The 19,863-nt window shown below is 42.0% G+C and overlaps 1 protein-coding gene across 4 annotated transcripts; it reads left to right on the top strand.

Annotated features, from left to right (window-relative positions):
* Positions 1-228: 228 nt before the first annotated feature.
* Positions 229-19,628, top strand: NCBP3 (nuclear cap binding subunit 3). Of its 4 annotated transcripts, none has more exons than XM_080357263.1 (20): positions 229-663; positions 2,299-2,364; positions 3,902-4,007; positions 4,642-4,767; positions 5,836-5,964; positions 7,226-7,299; positions 8,036-8,144; positions 9,922-10,021; positions 10,344-10,450; positions 11,137-11,422; positions 12,249-12,406; positions 13,213-13,377; positions 13,890-16,214; positions 16,425-16,821; positions 17,078-17,135; positions 17,594-17,758; positions 18,216-18,244; positions 18,725-18,798; positions 19,006-19,124; positions 19,460-19,628. In XM_080357263.1, exons 1-13 carry the CDS (start codon positions 514-516, stop codon positions 14,123-14,125), a joined length of 1,812 nt encoding a protein of 603 aa, XP_080213389.1. In that variant the 5' UTR covers positions 229-513; the 3' UTR covers positions 14,126-16,214; positions 16,425-16,821; positions 17,078-17,135; positions 17,594-17,758; positions 18,216-18,244; positions 18,725-18,798; positions 19,006-19,124; positions 19,460-19,628. The 4 variants fall into 4 exon arrangements, with proteins under 4 accessions (XP_080213389.1, XP_080213390.1, XP_080213392.1 ...); XM_080357264.1 differs by having other exon boundaries at positions 16,575-16,821; XM_080357266.1 differs by having other exon boundaries at positions 8,054-8,144.
* Positions 19,629-19,863: the final 235 nt, after the last annotated feature.

Below are 19,863 nucleotides of genomic sequence, written 5' to 3' on the forward strand. Positions count from 1 at the left end.
CTCTCCAAACAGCCTGAACGCTGTCGCAAAGACGATAACCGAGCCCAAAAGCGATAGGATACAGTCTCACTGTGGAAATCCATAAGCTGAAAATTAGATTTATTTTATCAGAGATAAATTCCGGAGGCATCTTCCCATAGTAGAGAAGGGGAAAAGAACCTTTTTAAGAATTAAGGTCGCTTTTATGACAATCCCTGTAGCAAGCCGACCCCGCTATAACGACCCTGGACCTTCCAACCCGCCGCCTCCGCCTGGTCCCGTATTTCCCCGCACACCGGGTGTCGTTCCCCGGTACCGCGGCCGGGCCTGGGCAAGATGGCGGCACCGCTCTCCCGCCCCGCGTAGCCCTGGCGGACCGGCGGCGCCGCGCTCTCCCCGCCTCTCTATGGCTGGCGCCCAACCTGCTCTAGCTCCGGGCGGCGCTCTACCCGCCCTGACACCTCGGTGGTGCCTCTGGGAGGCGGCGCTCTGTGCCGCGGCGGTGCCGTCTCTCTGGACGGGCCTGGCGGAGCCATGGCGGCCGTGCGGGGCCTGCGGATCTCGGTCAAGGCGGAGGCGGCGGCAGCGGCGGAGCCCCGTGGTCCGGAGCCTGAGCCTATGGAAGTGGAAGAGGGCGAGCTGGAGACCATCCCTGTGAGGCGGTCGCTCCGGGAGCTCATTCCGGTGAGGGGCGTTCGGTGGGGTCGGGGGCGGGGGGGGACAAGGAGGGACAGGCTCCTGAGGTGGGGCTGTGAAGGCATTTTGGGGTAGATTCGTGGGAAAAGGGGTAGGGAGTGAGTGCGGGGAAACGATGGGATGAGGGTGGGGGGCATGAGGGGGCTTCGGGGGGTATGAGGGGAGTGTGGGGGGAAACGTCGTGAGGGGAAAGGGCCGGGATGTGCTTGGGGAGGAGGGAATCGAGGGGGTGGAGAAGAGGATTTGGGGTGGAGGGGCGGCCTATAGAGCAGGGCTGGGGTGGGAAAGTGTGAAAGGAGCACTTGCTGCAAGGGACAGAGCGAGCAGGGGGTAACTGGGAGAACTGAGTTGGAGCCACTGGAGATGTGGGATCTCATGAGTGGATTTTGAAGGTTTTCTCTCCCCTCCCCCTTATACATTTTCCCCCTCTCTCCTTTTAGCTAGTGGTTCCTATATAAGTTTTGGTAGGATCATGTTTATTACATGAAAGTGGGTCACAGCTCTTCTAAACTCTTAAGTAGTCTTTTCCTTTCAAAACTTGTGTACAAATTACTTTAGAAACTAATCCCTCATTAGCTGAGCTACTGGCATGCTTGAGTTTCTACCCAATACGTGGCCTAAGAGACAGCACCGTACTGTGCTTCCTTGTGCTTCATGAGTCAGCCTCAGACAATGGGGGTTTTTAACTTTAAAAAATAATGTTTATTTCACCTTTCTTTTTATTTTTAATAGCTCTAAAGATTTGGCAGCTTTAGACAAACCTCAATGTTGTTACAAAGAAAAGCAGTTAGATTGTGTGTACTTTGGTGTTTCTAAATTGAGAGTGGCCTACTTTCTAGAAAAAGTCCTTTAGCCAAAATAATTATCACGGCACACATGTAAAGAACACACCCCTAAAGAAAGCGAGATGTGTTCTTCCAGCTCCAAACTTTTGGCAACTGATGGCCTTGAGCGTGCCAGAATGAACAGGGGCCATTGTTAATATGCGAACCATGGAAGGGACAGAATTGGGTCGTTGGTCCAGGGTCTGTGTGGTTCAGTGCAGACTTGTGAACTCAGCAGTCCTGATTGATAGAAATGACATTTTTTTTCCCCACATCATTCTCCATTTTTACTCTTTATCAGTAGTGTTGTTTCAAAAAAGTAAAGCTTCATCTTGCTGGTATTTGGAAGTTGGGTTTGAAATATTGATAGGAGTGGGGGTAAAAGTTATTTCTTTATTTGTGAATACGGCTTGGTGTTCTGACTTTTCAGTTGCAAATTGACATTTCAAGAGTCAGGTATAACTGTTAAATCTGAAATCAAATTTGTGGAAACTTGCATTAGGAAAGGTGTTTGGTGGCATCCTGTGTATTGCTGAGAGAAAGTAGCAGATGCAGAAACTAAATTTGTCAAATGAAAGAATCCCTAAAAGTGAAGGCAGTTTGTTTCAGTTCATATACTTTTAACTTCACGGCAGCATTGAGAGCTATTGCTTGTGTTCCTGTCTGATGTAGCTTGGAATAAGGATTAAGGAAAAGAGGATGTTTTTCTCATAGAAATGGCCAGATTTTTTTTTGCACCTTAGTAATATGTTGCTTTCAGTGTTCATTGAGATTTCATCACCATTTTGCTTTGTTTCAGGACACTAGTAGGAGATATGAAAACAAAGCTGGAAGTTTCATTACTGGAATAGATGTAAATTCCAAGGTAATTTTTGTGCTCTGGTTCTTCAGTATATTCTAGTTATTGCTACTGGAGAGGAGGAACTGTTTCATTTATTTCTTACTCAGCTTAGCCTCATGTTCAGATAGCTGGCATCTTCCAAGAACTAGGGAGTTCCCCTTTTGGGGCCTGCATCAGGACAGGATATCTCTTGGAAATTCTAAGAATTATGGTTTTTAAGTTACAAAAATTTGTGTGCCAAAACTTGAAAATGTTTCTATTGAAATTGCTGTGGTGCCACTCGATATTGCAGTACAAAGCCTTTTGGGACAAGTCAGCTGAGGTTTTTCCTCCTAGGTGAGTGACAGAAGGAAGAACAAATACTTGGCAGGAAAATCTAGTTTTGGTGCTTGAATCTTTCAAGGACATCTTATTGTTTAATTATTTAAGACATAGTTTGAAGAATGTGAACAGCTGTTGCATTTGAATTACTTAAAGTTACATAATTCTGTGGAGCTTCAGAGGTTTAATCCTACAGCTCATCTCTGTACATTTAATACCGAATTGGCAGTTGTTTCATATTGTACAATTGACCGCTGTATCGGGCATTTGGTAGTGGAGCAAAAGCATTTTGTCATATACTTTGCGTTAGTGAAGCTCAGAAGATCAGGCTTATCAAAGAGTTCCAGATGAAGACTGAAAATCAGCTTTTTGTCTTAAATATCTGGCTTGTGTGCGTTGTAATTTGGTAAAGAATTTGAAGTCGGGGAAAACTGTCATCTGTTGTTACCTTCTTTAATGATGCAACTCTGAAAAACTTCAAGAAATGTGGTCAAAGATTTTTTGGCAATCTTTAAAACCTAGTAAAAGGTCCGTGTTTATTTGGATATCATTGATGGCAGTTTTTACTTAATCACAGTTTAGGTTCCAAATTTGACTTCGGTCAGTAAACTGCAAAAAATCTACATGATTCTCAATAAATTCTATAGAATAAGGGACTTCTCAGTCAGTTTTAAAAATTGCACAAGATGCACATAACCTGTTGCTCCTGAGCTACTTAAAACCAGCTTGAATTGCCTGTCTAAATAAGATCTCTGTAGTCAGCACTCCAGTGAGTGTTGTTAAATTCATGCTCAGAGAGACAAGTTTACATTTTTGTGTCTATTTAAAAAACAGACAGGGAAAAATTTCTATAATCTTAAAAGATGGATTTTCCATGTGCTGGAAGTGTGTGTTTTAAGGGAACTTTTTTCAAGCACAGCCTCTATATGTTTGTTAGGAAGGAAAATATAATGATACTGTTCCATCATGGAGTCTGAGCATTGTCCGAGACAGCTGGTTTTCCATACATCTTAATTCCCATTATGTTACTGGACCTACATTAAAACTATCATGTGTCGCAGAAATGTTTTAGTGAATCGTTTTGACACCCTGAGACTTAAAGGTCTCTTCAGAATTAATACAATTATTAATATAGATGCTCTCTGGTAGATTTTTATTTTAAATATCTGGTCCTTCAGTACCACTTACTGGGAATGCTGTTGTCATTCCTGTTTTGACTCCGTTGTTTTGCATTCTGAAGGAAGCAATTGAGAAAAAGGAACAAAGAGCAAAGCGCTTTCATTTTCGAGCTGAAGTGAATCTCGCCCAAAGGAATGTGGCGCTGGATCGGGACATGATGAAGAAAGGTATGGGTTTATCTTTGCAAAGACCAGACCTTGGTCACTGTTTGGAGGACTCTGTGCCCCACGCACAGTGAGATCAGATTCTGTGCTGTGTGCCCCTAGGTGGCAAACTGGCCATGTTGGAGTATCAGCCGATCAGACGGGAGGTGTGTGTATGCGCAACAGATCGGTGCTTTTGGTATCCAGTTAGTTCTTGAGGTTTTTATTTCCACCTGGCAGCTTGGACCTACTAAGCTGTGGCCTCTCAGAGCTCTGCATCAGATGACACAAGTGGACATGTTTTCTACGTGTGTCCTGGTCACAGGCCTCATTAGTATTCTGGCTCATTAGTACTTAATGGTAGTACTTCAGCAGCATTTTAAAAAGAAATGTTTTTAAGGTGGTTTGATTGCTGTGCAGTGCCTGCATCTACCACTGCTTGTAATGTTACATCTTTTTAAACCTCAATTTATTGAAGTTTTGCATTGTGGAATAGTAAATCAAGTTACGGCGTTTTAAAATTCTGTACATCCTACTTTGCTTTAATTAGCTTCCCTTCAGCTGCTTCAAAATGTTTGCTTTATAAACCCATATGTTACTAATATAAAAACTTACTCTGTGGAAATGAGTACCAGATTTTTATCTCTTCCTCTTACAGCAATTCCTAAAGTGAGATTGGACACAATTTACATTTGTGGAGTGGATGAGATGAGTACACAGGACATCTTTGCCTATTTCAAGGAGTATCCTCCTGCTCATATTGAGTGGTTGGATGATACATCATGTAAGTAAACAGAGTTTTTGTCTGTAATTCTTATGCTTTTTTAATATTGTTCACTGCTGTAATTCAGATGTCTTAGTGGCTTTCAAAGTCACTGATCTCTGTCTCAATTTCCCTGTCATTTGCCTTAGTCTTAGCATATGATGAAAATCAAACCCACTATCTGGTTGAGTATTTATTATTGGAAAGAACATAGAAGAACTTGAAGGTATCTTAAGTGGGGAAAAAAAAAGGTCTAAAATTTTGTGCTGCTTACATCTTGACATAAATAGTGTACCGGCTTCTGAGTGTCACAAAAGGTGACATTGTGAGCGTGGATGATTGAGCTGTATGCAGTTAGACAGGTCGGTGTGGTTTTGTGCTGCAAAGGAGCAGACTTGTTGCCTTATTTGTTCAGTGCGTTCTCAAGGAGAAATTAGTGGGTGGAAGGAGGTAGCAGCTGAATGAGATTTCCATAGGTTGGGAAAGGGATGTAAATTCACATTGCAAGGGCTGTTTTGGGGTGGAAGCATGTGGTGAGATTGCTAGAAAGATAGTTAATCTGTGTACACTATAATGTATACTTGAGCAGTCTCCTGTTTTCATGGTTTTTTTGGAAAAGATTAACAGAATTCTGCAACAAAGTCCAAGGTTCTGTTAAATTGCCAAAGGGAAATAAATAATCAAGTCTGATTTCTTCTTCTGATTTCTTCTTTTTTTTAATTTTTTTTTTCCCCTTTAATTGCATTTGTGTGGTAACACAGTCATGGAATACGCTGAGCCTGGTCCAATATCCTAATCTGCTCTGCTCAGGAAATTCTAATATATATGATTGTGCATTTCTGTGGTTTTTATTTGGTTTTGATCAGTTGTTGTGTATGTTTTTTGGAAAGCTGCGCGTCCTCCAGCTTATCAAGCATGTTAAAGAATCTGACTTTCCCTATAAGAGAGATATCTGATTATTTTTTTTGTCATGTCACTTTATAAGAGTGTTTCTGAACTTCTGTCAGTAATTTCCCTCCAGTAATGCAGTGTGTGTGACTGATGATACAAACTGCATTTTGTTTTTCTGTGTGTTTCTATATGTCATAGGTAATGTGGTCTGGCTTGATGAAGTAACAGCAACACGGGCTCTAATAAATATGAGTTCCTTACCTGATCAGGAGAAAACAAAAAGCAGAGAAAACAATGAAGAGAAGACAGCTGAAAAAAACAAGAAAGGTAGATTGAGATATGCATATATAGGCATCATCTGGTTAAATCAATGAAACTTTAAACTTGTGCTTGGGTACTGCATAATGTAAATTACTGAAGGAGCTTCTATCGTATAGTTTCAGGTAAATGTATTCTGCCACTTTAAAAAAGGCTTTCATCTTGGAAACCTTTTGAAGAAGCTGCTTCTTAAAAGGTGGGTTGGAGCCAGACCAAAAGCAGTAATTCAGTTGATAGTGAACATGTTAGATGCAGGGTCACATTCAGATACGAACTGCTGGAGAGAGTCCAGCACAGAGCCACGGAGATGCTGAAGGGAGTGGAGCATCTGTGCGAGGAAAGGCTGAGGGAGCTGAGGCTCTTGAGCTTGCAGAAGAGGAGACTGAGGGGTGACCTCATTAATGTTTACAGATATTTAAAGGGTGAGTGTCAGGAGGATGGAGCCAGGCTCTTCTTGGTGACATCCAGTGATAGGACAAGGGGTTATGGGTTCAAACTGCAACACAAAAGGTTCCACTTGAATTTGAGAAGAAACTTCTTCTCAGTAAGGGTGCCAGAGCCTGGCCCAGGCTGCCCAGGGAGGTTGTGGAGTCTCCTACTCTGGAGACATTCAAACCCGCCTGAACGCCTTCCTGTGTAACCTCATCTGGGTGTTCCTGCTCCATGGGGGGATTGGACCGGATGATCTTTGAGGTCCCTTCCAATCCCTAATATTCTGTGATTCTGTGAAAAAATATCTACAAGCATCTCACAATTTTGGTAGTTCTGGAAGCATGTACTCTTCTGTTAGTTATTTCACTTCAAAATTAAGTCACCAAGATTTTTTTTTTCTCCTCAGAAACTTCTAAGCTTTTGAATAATAACTTACATTGGTAGTATGCGATACTTGTAGGTATTTGCAGCATTTTAAAGGGAGGCTGAAGGAAATAGGCTCTTACACTCCTTTTACAGTCTTGGCCTTGCTGGTCTCTGTCATGCCCTGAAATGCAGTGAAATTTCATTTGCTTTCAAAGAATTAAATTAATAATCCATGTGTGCTGCCACAGGCAGTTACCTGCATGGGGGCTGCCTAGTTCATGCAATTCTGTGCTCATGCGTGCTTCAAATTTCTGTGGACTTCTGTAGAATTTGACTGGTTTGGTTATTCTCTAGGATGCACAGAAGAAAGGATAACACCTTCAGTTTGATTTCAGAGAATGTAGGTAATAACTGAATGTGACTGGCACTAAAATTGAGGTGTTTCTTTCTTTCCAATTATTTTCCTTTTTAGAAAAACAGGAGGAAAGTTCTGATGATGAGACAGAAGAAGGCGAGGTTGAGGATGACAATCCAAGTGACGTTGAGGTCAGTACTGAATGAAAATGAAAACACTGTTATGGAAGTTTTGCTCTGATGTAAAGTTTTCATAACATTGTAGTTTTAACCATATATATTTGCAATTCACAATTTAATTATTGAAGTAGATTAGAGGGGAAAATGGCAGGAAGCGCAGATATGCTGTTGATGAGAACAGGTGCATAAGAGGCTTTTGTGAAAGTGGATTTTGAAGAGTACTGAGGCATCCAGCATGTAGGAGCTGGACTGGCTGCTCTTTTCTACTGAGAGGAGGCAACGAAAGAACAATAAGGCAAGGGAAGGGAATGACCTTTCAAAAGGGAAGGCACCGCTTAAAGAGACAAAGAGTATTTAGGCTGTCTGTCCATAGACATGTGTGCAAATCAGCATACGCATTTATGTTTTGTTAGGAATTTAATCTTCACGGGCTGAAAATATAATAGGTGTGATTAGTACTTTCTTTAGGAATGGCTTAGTGAACACAAAAGTCTGAATTTTAGTTTCTGTAAAGCAGATATAAACCAAAATAATGTTATGAAGGAAGAGAAGGAAATGTTTTAAATTTTTAGGGCAAATTACTTCAAAAATGCACGTTAGTTTGTCAAGAAAAAAGCAGAGTTCATTAGAACATAATTTGAAAAGTAACTTTCTTAATAATCAGTTGATTTCTTCTCTGTAAGTAACCGGTTTTTGTTCAACAGTAATTTTATTTTTGAGTCCAAATTACCTTTTTTGCCCCCCAAAGTTGGATGCCCTCTCCCAGGTAGAAGAGGATTCTCTCCTGCGTAATGATCTTCGCCCTGCCAATAAACTGGCTAAAGGAAACAAGCTATTCATGAGATTTGCTACTAAAGGTAAATGAACAGCGTAACAAGCGTAATGAATTAACCACTTGTCGTTTTATTTGTTGGCTAGTGACTTGAAGTACCTAATTTTTATTTGCAAAATGGTTAGGTTTTTTTGCTAATCAATAAGTATTATGATTTTGCAGTAAATCCACATTTAATCACAGAATCGACTGAGTTGGAAAAGACCTCAGAGATCATCAAGTCCAACCCTTGGTCCAACTCCAGTCCATTGACTAGATCATGGCACTAAGTGCCATGTCCAATCTCAGTTTCAAAACCTCCAGGGCCGGTGAGTCCAGCACCTCCCTGGGCAGCCATTCCAATGCCTGACCACTCTCTCTGCAAAGAATTGCTTTCTAATATCCAGCCTAAATTTCCCCTGGCAGAGTTGAAGCCCATGGCCCCTTGTCCTATTGCTGACTGCCTGGGAGAAGAGACCAGTCCCCACTTGGCTAGAACTGCCCTTCAGGTAGTTCTGGAGAGTGATGAGCTCAGCTCTAAGCCTCCTCTTCTCCAGACTAAACAACCCCAGCTCCCTCAGCCTCTCCCCATAGGGCTTTTGTTCAAGTCCCTTCCCCAGTGTTGTTGCTCTTCTCTGGACCCGCTCCAGCACTTCAGTCTCTTTCCTGACCTGAGGGGCCCAGAACTGAACACAATATTCCAGGCGTGGCATCACCAATGCAGAGCACAGGGGAAGGATCACTGCCCTTGTCCTGCTGACCATGCTCATTTGGATACAGGACAGGATCCCATTGGCCTTCTTGGCCACCTGGGCACACTGATGGCTCATGTTGAGCTTCCTGTCCATTAGTCCCCCCAGGTCCCTTTCTGCCTGACTGCTCTGCAGCCACTCTGTGCCCAGCCTGGAGCGCTGCAGGGGGTTGTTGTGGCCAAAGTGCAGGACTCGGCACTTGGCCTTGTTGAACTTCATCCCACTGGAATCGGCCCATTTTTCCAGTCTCTCCAGATCCCTCTGCAGAGCCCTCCTGCCTTCCAGCAGGTTGACACTCCCTCCAAACTTGGTATCATCAGCAAATTTGCTGCTGATGGTCTCAATCCCCTCATCTAAATAATCAATAAAGATGTTAAACAGGACTGGACCCAACATTGACCCCCGGGGGACACCACTAGTGACTGGCAGCCAGCTAGATGCAGCCCCATTCACCACGTGTGAATTAGATTTGGTTCAAGTTTCTAATCTAATCAATTAGATTTGGTGCAAGTTTGAATGAAAATTACTGTACACAAAATTGGGCTCAGGGCATTCTTCTCAGTACCACAGGATAGGTTTTATCATGCCCTTCTCCATAGAGGTAAATTCCACGTTTTATAGATATGAAAATCATTTGAGACGCTGATGAGCTATTAGTGGAAATTATTGCTAAATACAATTGAGTTATTAAATTATGAGTAAAATGAAAATCCGTATCATTTCTGGGCCAGGTGGGAAGTGACACATCCATAAAGAAAAGAAAGGTCATGAATAAGGTAAGTATGGCATCCAGCAGTTCCAGGGGGATGTAATGCTCTGTTAAGCTGATATGTAGAAACTCAATCTCCTTAGAATTAAGTTTCTAGACACAGAACTGTGGTGGTAGGAGAAATTTCAGAGGTGTCAGCAAAATTGTGTCCTTTGTGAAGGAGAATGAAGTAACACTGATCTGTAAGGCACGTTCAATTGTACTTTCACTGTGTCTTTGACTGGATGGTTATTTATTTTTATGCTAGTGTTGTAAGATATATTCTAAGATAGAAATATTCCTTTAATTTATGGTGTTTTCAGATGACAAAAAAGAGCTGGGTGCTGCAAGACGAAGTCAGTATTACATGAAATACGGCAATCCAAATTATGGAGGCATGAAGGGGATTCTTAGCAATTCTTGGTGAGTATTTGATAGAGGAATTGCAACATTGTAGGTAATTGGACAAGATAGTCCAAACTGGTTTTAATTTGTGGATTTTCTTTCTACTCAATTTATTCAGGAGTTTCTTATGTGTAAATAATGTTTTTACAATGTGACTATGAATTTGCAAGGGGAGTACTTTCTCATTAAAAGAATGTTTATATTCCAGACATTCAGAACATAAATGTCTGGCTGCTATCAAAATGAGTGATAATTGCGTGTGCTTAATCCAGAGCTGAATATGACTCATTCCTGATGCCTTTTCTTTGTCAGGAGTCTCATTCTTTTTATGGTATTTCAGGAAGAGAAGATACCATTCACGTCGGATCCATCGGGATGTGATAAAGAAAAGGACACTTATTGGGGATGATGTTGGCTTGACTCCTCCTTACAAACATCGTCATTCAGGTAATCGATGCTGGGGGAATAAAGGGCTGGAAAGGATCTTAATGCCTCGTGTAATCCTCTGCACTGTGTGAAACTCAAGTGTACTTTTAAAAAATATTTCTGTGACTGAATCACATTTTAAGAGTTCGCAGGGAATAACTGAGGCAGAAACTTCACGCTACTCATTGCCTTACCAAAATAGCTGCTACTTTTTACAGGATATTTTTATTTTACAGATTTAGACGTGGGGGGCTATAGCGTCAAGGGCAAAAAGAAGAGTCGACTTTAAACTTCTTGGCAGTCTGTCGTACTTGCTATGTCGGTTCTTCTGTTCAATTAAAAAGCAAGCTCTAGATGTAGAACAATAAATATTAGGACTTTCTATTAAAGTAGACTTAGGAACGATGATCTGCACCTACTGCAGAGGCAGTTGTACTTTATATCTTCAGTCCAGCTTTATGCTTAAGCAGGCTTCTGAGATAGCGAACACCATGGACTTTTTTCTCCTATTGTGATTTTCTTCCACTTAGGCTATTCCACTTAGTATATTTTGCAAAATATTCTCTCTCTTTAGCCTTGGAGAACTCCTAAGGCTCATTTGTAGTTGAACATTAATTACAGTGATTTTTCTTTTTTTGCCTTGAATTTAAGGTACCTTATATGAATGCTAAACTTCAGTTTATCAGAATCAGTTTGTTTTGCTACAGGCTTAGTAAATGTTCCTGAGGAACCCATTGAGGAGGAAGAAGAGGAGGAAGAAGATCAGGATATGGATGAAGATGACAGAGTTGTGGTTGAGTACCGCGATGAACTGCAAGCTTTCAAACAGTCCCGAGAGCGCAGTGCAGCCAGACGGTCGAGTGCTAGTGCGTCCGATTCGGATGAAATGGACTATGACCTTGAGCTGAAAATGATATCAACGCCCTCTCCCAAAAAGAGCATGAAAATGACGATGTATGCAGATGAGGTGGAGTCACAACTGAAAAATATTAGGTAAAAGTTTCTTATTCTTTAAAAGTATCATTGAAAAGGAATTCTAAATTTTCATTAGTGGCAGAGGTGTCAAAGCTTAAAGAAAAACTGCTGGAGCTACTTTTTCTATTCTTAACGTAATCTTGTAGTAGGTATTTTTAAAAGAAATACGAAATACAGAAAACAGTGATACAGGCTTTAAATTACAATTAACATTTGAAAAATATAGCTTCATCTGCAGATTTCTGTAACCTTCCTTATTGATGAAAATGAAGCCCGAATAGGAATCAATAGAAATTTATGCAAGCAAGCACAATTAATTTCTTGCATCTCATAGCTAGGCCAGGGAGAAAGAATTTGTCTTCCTCTTTTCCCTTTACCCCTTCCTCTTTTCTCAGAAAGAAGAATAACCCTTAAGTGTTGGCAATAAAAATGAATTGATGTTCATTATGGACGTATCAACCAAAATTGTATATAATGCAGTTTGTTAAAATAACATTAACATGTGTCTCTTCAGTAGGATGATTATACTTCATTATAATGTCAAGTCCTTTAATGATTTTGAGGTTGCTTATCTGCTCTGAATTCTGACCTAGTGGCACCGCCTTGAGGAGACAAACTCAGTACCTGCCTGGGAATGGATGTTGAGGTGTTCATGTGATTAGTGCTGAACGTGGGATTCTGACTGGAACATGTGCTCTTCTATGTGATGTTTTTACCTCTTTCTCAGTAGAGGGATCCTGATACTACTGTTTGCTATGATGTAATTTTACATACAAGAAGACCTAAGAACTATAGTAGACTTCATTTTATGTCAGGGATGTTTGATCTGTTATTATTTTTTTAGGAATTCCATGCGAGCAGATAGCATAGCAACCAGTAACATCAAGAATCGGATTGGCAGTAAAGGGTCATTGGAGAAAGTTGCAGATGTAAGGCTACTGTTAGAAGAAAAACGTCAGAATAATATTGGGCCACGTCAGCCAAACAGCACTGTAAAATCAGGTAATTTTAAACTCTCGTATTGAGCAGAGTTGTGGCTGGCTTGTTAAAATGGTTATATTCATTTCACATTTGTGCTCCACTGCAGCCAGCAAACCTGAGGGAATTCTGTTCAGCAGCTGTTTCTGCATCTATACAGTTAATTTTTCCTCACAAAGAGACTGAATTGGGGATTGCTTTGGGGAAAAACGAAATGTATTTGAGTTAAGAGTGACATTTCTTTTTATCCAGTTTATGTGCTTGTTTTTGTTTTCCTGCACTTGGTCCTGTTTGATTCTCTCACTCCTTGGGGCAGAGATTCTGTATGAGAAACGTAGCACACGGGGGAGTTCTTGCACTAAATGAAACATCAGTATGTTTAAGATTCTTATAATTTGGTTTTCATTTTATTCTGCAAAATAGCAAGTGATATTAGAATTGTAAAGCAAGGTATCCGTTACCTGAAAAGAATGTTTGAAGGCATACCCATTTTTGTATGATTATACCTCATGCTGGACACATACACACCGTGCTGCTAAAACAGCGATGTGGCGAGCCATGGAATAATTCAGTTTTCAATCATCTGGACGGAGCACAACCTGAAAACATTAAATGTCAGATTTATTGCCAAAAAAAAAGAAATCTGGATAAATTTTATTGCAGACATTGCCAGGACTGCAATCTGAGTATAAATAGTACAGAAAAGATAAAAACAGAGAATCTGTCTGGTTTCAAGTTGTTCAAATTGTGGATGAGCATTAAATTAGCTGGCAGAACTGTAGTAAATGCAGCATATTTTTTGTCATTTTAATCACTAAAAATAACCCTAGATGTGCGGCAGAGACTGGGAAAAAGACCACATTCTCCAGAAATTAAACCTCCCAGTAGCACTTCTGCTCCTCGTCGAGAACCAATATCAGATGTACACAGCCGGCTGGGAATCCCCAAACAAGATGTCAAAGGCCTCTACTCTGACACCAGAGAGAAGAAATCGGGTTAGTTTTATGGAGAAAATGTAATACTGCAATTCCTTTGAGTTTAGGGCCCAGTGCTGGCTCATGGTCATCCTACTGTCCACCAGGACCCCCCAGGTCCCTTTCCCCTACGCTGCTCTCTAATAGGTCATTCCCCAACTTATACTGGAACCTGGGGTTTGTTCAGAGCTTTCAAATCTAAGTACCTGTAGGTGGGTTGAGCTGAATACTTTTATGAGCAATATTTTAATATAGATATGCTTACAACTAGAGAACTACTTTGAAACTGGTCAGAACCTTCAGACCTTTGTGTAGCATTCGCTGCAAATGGGAAACAGTGAGCAAGACTGCACTGAGTTTTCCATATTTTAATTTCAACTACTGCTTCAAAGCATAATGAGTTCCATGCCAAACATTGCGGTGGGAGGAGCATGAGAAATTTAGAGATGCAGTAAATTTAAGACTCGGTTCCCCACTTTCTCCAGAATTCCTTTTAGTCCTGTATTTTTAATACTTGTTTTTCATCTGATTAGGTAACTTATGGACCCGATTAGGCTCTGCTCCGAAGACGCAAGAAAAGACTTTGGATAAACCTGAAAACTCCGTGGCATCTCCAGAGGAAGAAGATTCAGAGCTCCAGCGGGTTTGGGGCGCTCTCATTAAGGAAAAAGAACAGTCTCGGCAAAAAAAGAGTCGATTGGATAATTTGCCATCTCTACAAATTGAAATCAGCCGAGAAAGCAGTTCTGGATCAGACACGGAATCATGATTGTTTTCACATTCTGATCCTCAAGGTTGTGACTCTGCAGCATGGCGCGATTTCCTTTGCCCAAACGCTGGACACTGGCAAAGACTCTGCAGTGAAGGTTCCAGAAGCATCTCTTTTCTTTTTATATGAAAACAGAGATGCGTGTGCCACTTGAAACCTAAAGCAATCACGTTTGTCTAGAGTCTGTGGTTGGCCCTGTGTTACGTAGGGCATTGTCATCCGTGTTTATTACAGCAAATCTGTCGTTTATTCTAGCAGAACGATTTTCCCCAAGCTTTGAGCTTAAGGGGCAGAAATGCTCTGCGTTTTTAAGATGACCTTTTTGTTCTTAATATTTTTAACATGGAGCCTTTTAACAAAATCTCTTACACCGTTCATCCAAAGAACAGGGCATTTCATAATCAGTATCGCTGTCTTGCCCTTCTGGCTCTTACCAGCACCTCTCCTTTCCTCTTGAAGTAATAACAATAATGCTTCCTGGGTAGGCAGCCAGCAAGGAGAAAGCAGAAAGGGACTGGGATGTTCCCTTCCTCCAAAATACTGAATGTGAATTTAAGTTACACATTTAGTACGGTGAAATTTCATATAGTATCCAAGTAGCATCACTGCTCTCAAGGAATTCTGCTCAGCAATTTCGGTGATGCTACGTTCTGCTGTAGTAGGGATTGAGTTGTTCAAGACTGCAAAGCTGGATGTTTGAGAATTGTGTGAACTCCCGAGAGTTTAAATTTGCGTTACATCATGACAAATTGTATTTCTTTCATTTGGTCTGTATTACGTTTTGAAGAAATCTAACCATTTAAAACCATTTTTATATTTGTGAGAATTTTCCTGTTGGCCATGGTGAAAGCTATAGTGGTGTTTTCCTATGTGCTGTTCAACTATGTATATATATAACAAAGAAGGAAAACTATAGGATCACTGTCTCATGTCAATATTTTTGAATGTTCTTATTGTATAGTACAAGTGGATGTGCACATGGTTGACTTCTTACGTTCAGCTTTTTTCACCCACGTGCCCTCTCTAGGTAGGAAAAAAGTTTGATCAGTGTGCAACTGCACTTGTTTTCTTGTTGCCTACGGCATTTATTTTGATTGCCAATAATTCTAAATAAGGAATAATGCTGGGGCATCACATCCTGATAAACAGAACAGGTAGCAAAACCATCGCCTGCCACTTTTTGATAGTCTGAAAATTTGTTTGCATTTTCCCTATTTCCTAGATTCTGTCAGTCAAAAATATCTATGAAGATCTCTTTTCCCCTTTCTGATTTCTAACAAACAAGTGTTTTCTCTTTTTTTCCCCTGTTTTTGTACTAAGTTGAAGTAGGTTTGAGGCTTCACAGAAGCAAGGAATCTGCAGTTAACTTTTCTTAGTGCTTTATTATGTGTAAGAATTGCAGTGTGAAAAAGGTAAAATGAAAGGTACTAGAAGGGTAATCTGGGGACTGACTGGGCTTCAAGCCTTATTATTTTCTTCTTTTGTGACACTCATCCTTGATTTTATATTTAATTATTGAATATATAAATATGTCTCATAAAAGTACTGTTGAGAGTAAATGACTGCAATGTCTGATCACTGTAATAATTCATTTTAACGTGTGCTTTCATTAATATCCCTTCCAAAGTTTTCACGCAGAATCACATCGGTACCGTACCCATTTCTCAAGATCCTGGTAAAATTTATTTAGCCAGTGTCTTTTTTTGCCAGTAAACCTTTTTGTTGTGTTTTGAATCCATTATGACCTTTGGTTTTTCTGAAAGGAGGTGGTAGATACAACTCACGAGGACAAGACTTCTGCATCCTGGTGAACCCTTGTGTGTTTTTAAACTCAGCAGACTGGTCGTGCTCTGCTCTTGGCGTTGCTGATAACTGCTGTGTTTCCATGTAAATATTCAGAATTTGAGCCTGATGAAGGACAGACTTGCTGGGATGAAGGGCAGAATGGGAGCAGAGAATCTCATCAACCGATACAATGATCTGAACTAGTGGATGTGTGAAATCGAGAGAAGTGCATGTATGGAATCAAGATGTAGGCAAAGGCTCTGTTCGATGAAGAGGAGCTGTTAACACCAGTTCTGTGTTCCAGGTAGTCAAAAATATGCCTAACAAATGCCCCCACGTTAGTCAGGTCGGTTTTGTTTATGGTTTGTGGGGAGGCTTATGTGTGTTAATGATGCCCTGGTAGCATAGGTGTAAGAAAAATAGAGGTTTACTTTGAAAGGACCTATAGAGAGTTTTGGTTGGTGTGTTTGTTTGTTTTCTAATTTGACTATTTGCCTGGTTTTTATTTAAACAGCTGTTCTGTCCCAACTAGAACTGGGCTGAAATCAATCGACCTGCCCACCTTTACTGAGCGTCAGTAACAAAGGACAGTGCTGCACTGGTTCTTGGCTCTTTAGCGGTGCTTGCGCCTTTCTGGAGACAAGATGAGGGTCCCTGTTTCCAGGTGTCGCTTGTCCCCGCCCGGTCGCGACAGAGCGCAGCCTCGAACCGCGGTCCCGCGAGGCTGAGACAAGCCCGAGGGCTCCGCTCCCGCTGCGAGAAATGGATGCGCTGGCGCACCCCCGTCTTGCTGGAGCAGTGGTACGGCCTGCTCCCCCTCGGCAGGGTTGGTACGTCCCACGCCTTTATAACCGGCCGCCGCGGTGCCTTCGGCCTTTTCGTTCTTCCTGCTGGGGAGCTGGCGAGCTGTGGTGAGTGTCTCCCTCCCTGGGACGGGGCGGTTGGCCGTCGTGGGAGGCAGAGGCCCGGCTTGCGGGGCGAAGCGCCCTTCTCTTTTAGCGGAGCTGAGGGTGGGTTCCCCACCCCGTGGCAGTGGTGGCGCCCGCTGTGCCTTCCCGTCCGCAGGGCCGCTCGGGCTGGGCCAAACCATTCGGGGGAGGAGGGGGGAACGGGCCGTTGGTGACGCGGCCTCGGAGCACGTGGCCCTGACTCCCATTGTCCCCGCAGGGCCGCCATGTCCTCAGGGCCGCCGGGAACCCGCGAGCGGGGCCGGAGCGGCTCCCTGGTAAGTTCAGAGGGCCTGGCGTTGGGTGGGAGGCCAGGGAGCGTGTGTGTGTGAGGGCGGCCGGGAGTCGCCGCCATTGGCCGCGTTCGGGGCCGCGCTGCCTCTGCCAGCGGGAGCGAAAGGCCTGGGAGGCTGGAGCTTTTCCCCACCCCCTTCCTTCCTCCTCACGAATCTCCTGGTGCTCCCAGCGTCACATAGAACAGAATCGCAGGATGGTTTGGGTTGAAGGGACCTTCAAAGCTCATCCAGCCATGAGCAGGGACATCTTCACCAGCTCGAGTTGTTCAGAGCCCTGTCCAGCCTGGCCTGGGATGTCTCCAGGGATCCACATCCACCACCAATCTGGCCAACCTGGGCCAGGCTCTCACCACCCCCAGCAGCAAAAATTCCTTCCTCATGTGCAGCCTTAATCTGCCTCCTTCAGTTTAAAATCATCACCCCTTGTCCTGTCTCAACAGGCCCTGCTGAAAAGTCTGCCCCCATCTTATCAGCCTCTTTTAAGTATGGAAAGGCCACAATACGGTCTCCCTGGAGCTTCTCTTCTCCAGGCTGAACAGCCCAGCTCTCAGCCTGTCCTCCCAGCAGAGCTGGTCCGAGCTCAGAGCTCAGTAAGGCCTGTGGAGGTAAGATGTGCATGGTTAGCGCTTGGCGTTTGTATACCTTCTATGGATTTTCAGCAAACAGGTCACTTTGTTGGTTGTTCGATGTGCAGGACTCTCTGCAATGAACGTTACAACCTTAGAACTGCGGTTGTGTGGAATTCCCATTTTAAAATGGCCCTTAAGGAAATACAGTCTGGCCAGCTGTGTAAGGGAGGTTTTTAAGTTTCCTGACTAAAAACAGTTAAAGAAAGGATTGTTGACTACTAAAAGCCATCTGGTGATTCATGATTCTATGATATAAACACAGATTGGGCTGGAATTCAAGCAGACTGACTGGTGCTGAGGTTCTGGTGTGATCTGTGTGGTGGGTTTTTTTGTTCTGCATTTTTTTTTTTAATAGATAGATCTACATTGTAATTTCTTAAAATTATTACCAAAGAGTATTGTAGTAATACTGATTTTGCTTTTATTCCCACAGCAGAAAGATGTCTTGAAGTGAAGAGTAAGGTAAAGTTTATTTTAAGTTGTTAAGTTTTTGGCCTTTGGTTACATGCTAATGGTATAAAAAAATACAAGACTCTTAATCAAAAATAACCTGTAATAATTACATCTTAAAGCAAGTTGAACAAAAACTTATTAAGCTAGTTTTACTTACCGTGATGCTAACAGAGCTAATATGTTTTATAAACCAAGTGGAAAACATAGAACAGTTGGTTCAAGGTGAAACAATTGTGTTTTAGGTGGTCAAATACAAAAGTTGTTGGCTGTTGATGATGATAACCCTGAATAGGAAGTGCCGTCAGATGCGAGAACTGACGATAACCTTCTTACTTGTCTGAAATACAGCTACACACATGCAGAGTTTTAGTTGTCTGGAAACTGGTCTAGAACTCATCGGCCAGCTTTCATTTATACTTGCTTTCTGTGAAAAGTGCTCCTGTAACACCTAACGTAGCTTCACATCTGTCTGTTTCAATTTCTCTGCAGAGCCTAGTCTTTAATAAACATCACACAATTAGGACTGGGAGCAGGTTGCTCTTTGGAATGGCCCTAACGTGAAGGTAAGTGATGGATTTCACTGGACCAAGTAGAGCTTTATACCCAGTGGAATCTAATTTAAGAATAAATAAAGCTTATAGGCTGCCAAAATCTCAAGAGGCATGTTTTGTAGGTTCAAACCTCATAGGTTAAATCAATCTGTTTTCCCTCCTCTATTCCTCAAAATGTAAAGAGCTGGGATACTTATTTCCTGGTATCTCTGTATTTAGGTGGAGCTTACAGGTCCTGGCTGCCGTGTGCTAATTGTTACCAATGTTTGCCCATTAACGTTCAGCTCTTGACAAGTCCTGCGGAAAGTGGTGAGACAGCAAGAGCAGATTTCTTCTGGGTGAGTTGAATATTTGATGTTCTCTTAGTTCAATGTGATGGGTTTTGGCTACAGTCTCAGAGACATTAGCTAGTTGAGAGCATTTAATGTATAAGAGCAGCTGTCTTCTACACTACAGTTTTGCTGACAGCCCTGTAGAGCAAAGGGGTTTTGCTTTGCTAGAAATTGATCAGTTTACTAAAGATATCATATGATGAAACTAACCAAAAATTGCTGGAATTACCGGCAGATTGATTGGTGGTGAGCAATGGTTTTTCTGATGATATCCCTTATATTAATAAATTGATTCGTATTTAGTGTTAAATGGTTAACTTATTCATGCCGTTGTATTACAGGTGTTCATGCTGAAAACATCTTGTCTGAGGAGGAATCCAATAAAACACGTGCATGAGCTTGGGAACTAGTGGTTGTAAAGACTACGTGTTTTTCTGCAATATGATGTTAAGAAACAGTAACAGTTACACAGTTCTGATCACACATATATTAAAATTCTCTCAAACCAAACGTGTCTGGTTTTGTCACTTTACTGCATTAAGGAATGCCTTTCCGTTACACAACACGTTTTTAATAAATACGCTGAGCACTCCTGTAATTTGCTATAATACTATCTGGTGGTTGGTAATTTAATTGCTTTAGACAGATAAGGCCTTCAGTGCCCCTAACAACAAGAGCAAATGCAACTATTTCTGTAGCTTGTTTCAGGCTTGCTATTTCTTCATTATTTTGGTCTCAACCTCCA

Source organism: Nesoenas mayeri (assembly GCF_963082525.1).
Source record: "Nesoenas mayeri genome assembly, chromosome: 20".
Taxonomy (NCBI): Eukaryota; Metazoa; Chordata; class Aves; order Columbiformes; family Columbidae; genus Nesoenas; species Nesoenas mayeri.

Excerpts from the sequence above, each read along its gene's own strand:
- NCBP3 (XM_080357263.1), top strand. The coding sequence starts at position 514 with ATGGCGGCCGTGCGGGGCCTGCGGATCTCGGTCAAGGCGGAGGCGGCG. Across the intron at positions 4,768-5,835 it reads GTGGTTGGATGATACATCAT|GTAATGTGGTCTGGCTTGAT; the intron begins GTAAGTAAACAG and ends TATATGTCATAG. Across the intron at positions 13,378-13,889 it reads CACCAGAGAGAAGAAATCGG|GTAACTTATGGACCCGATTA; the intron begins GTTAGTTTTATG and ends TCATCTGATTAG.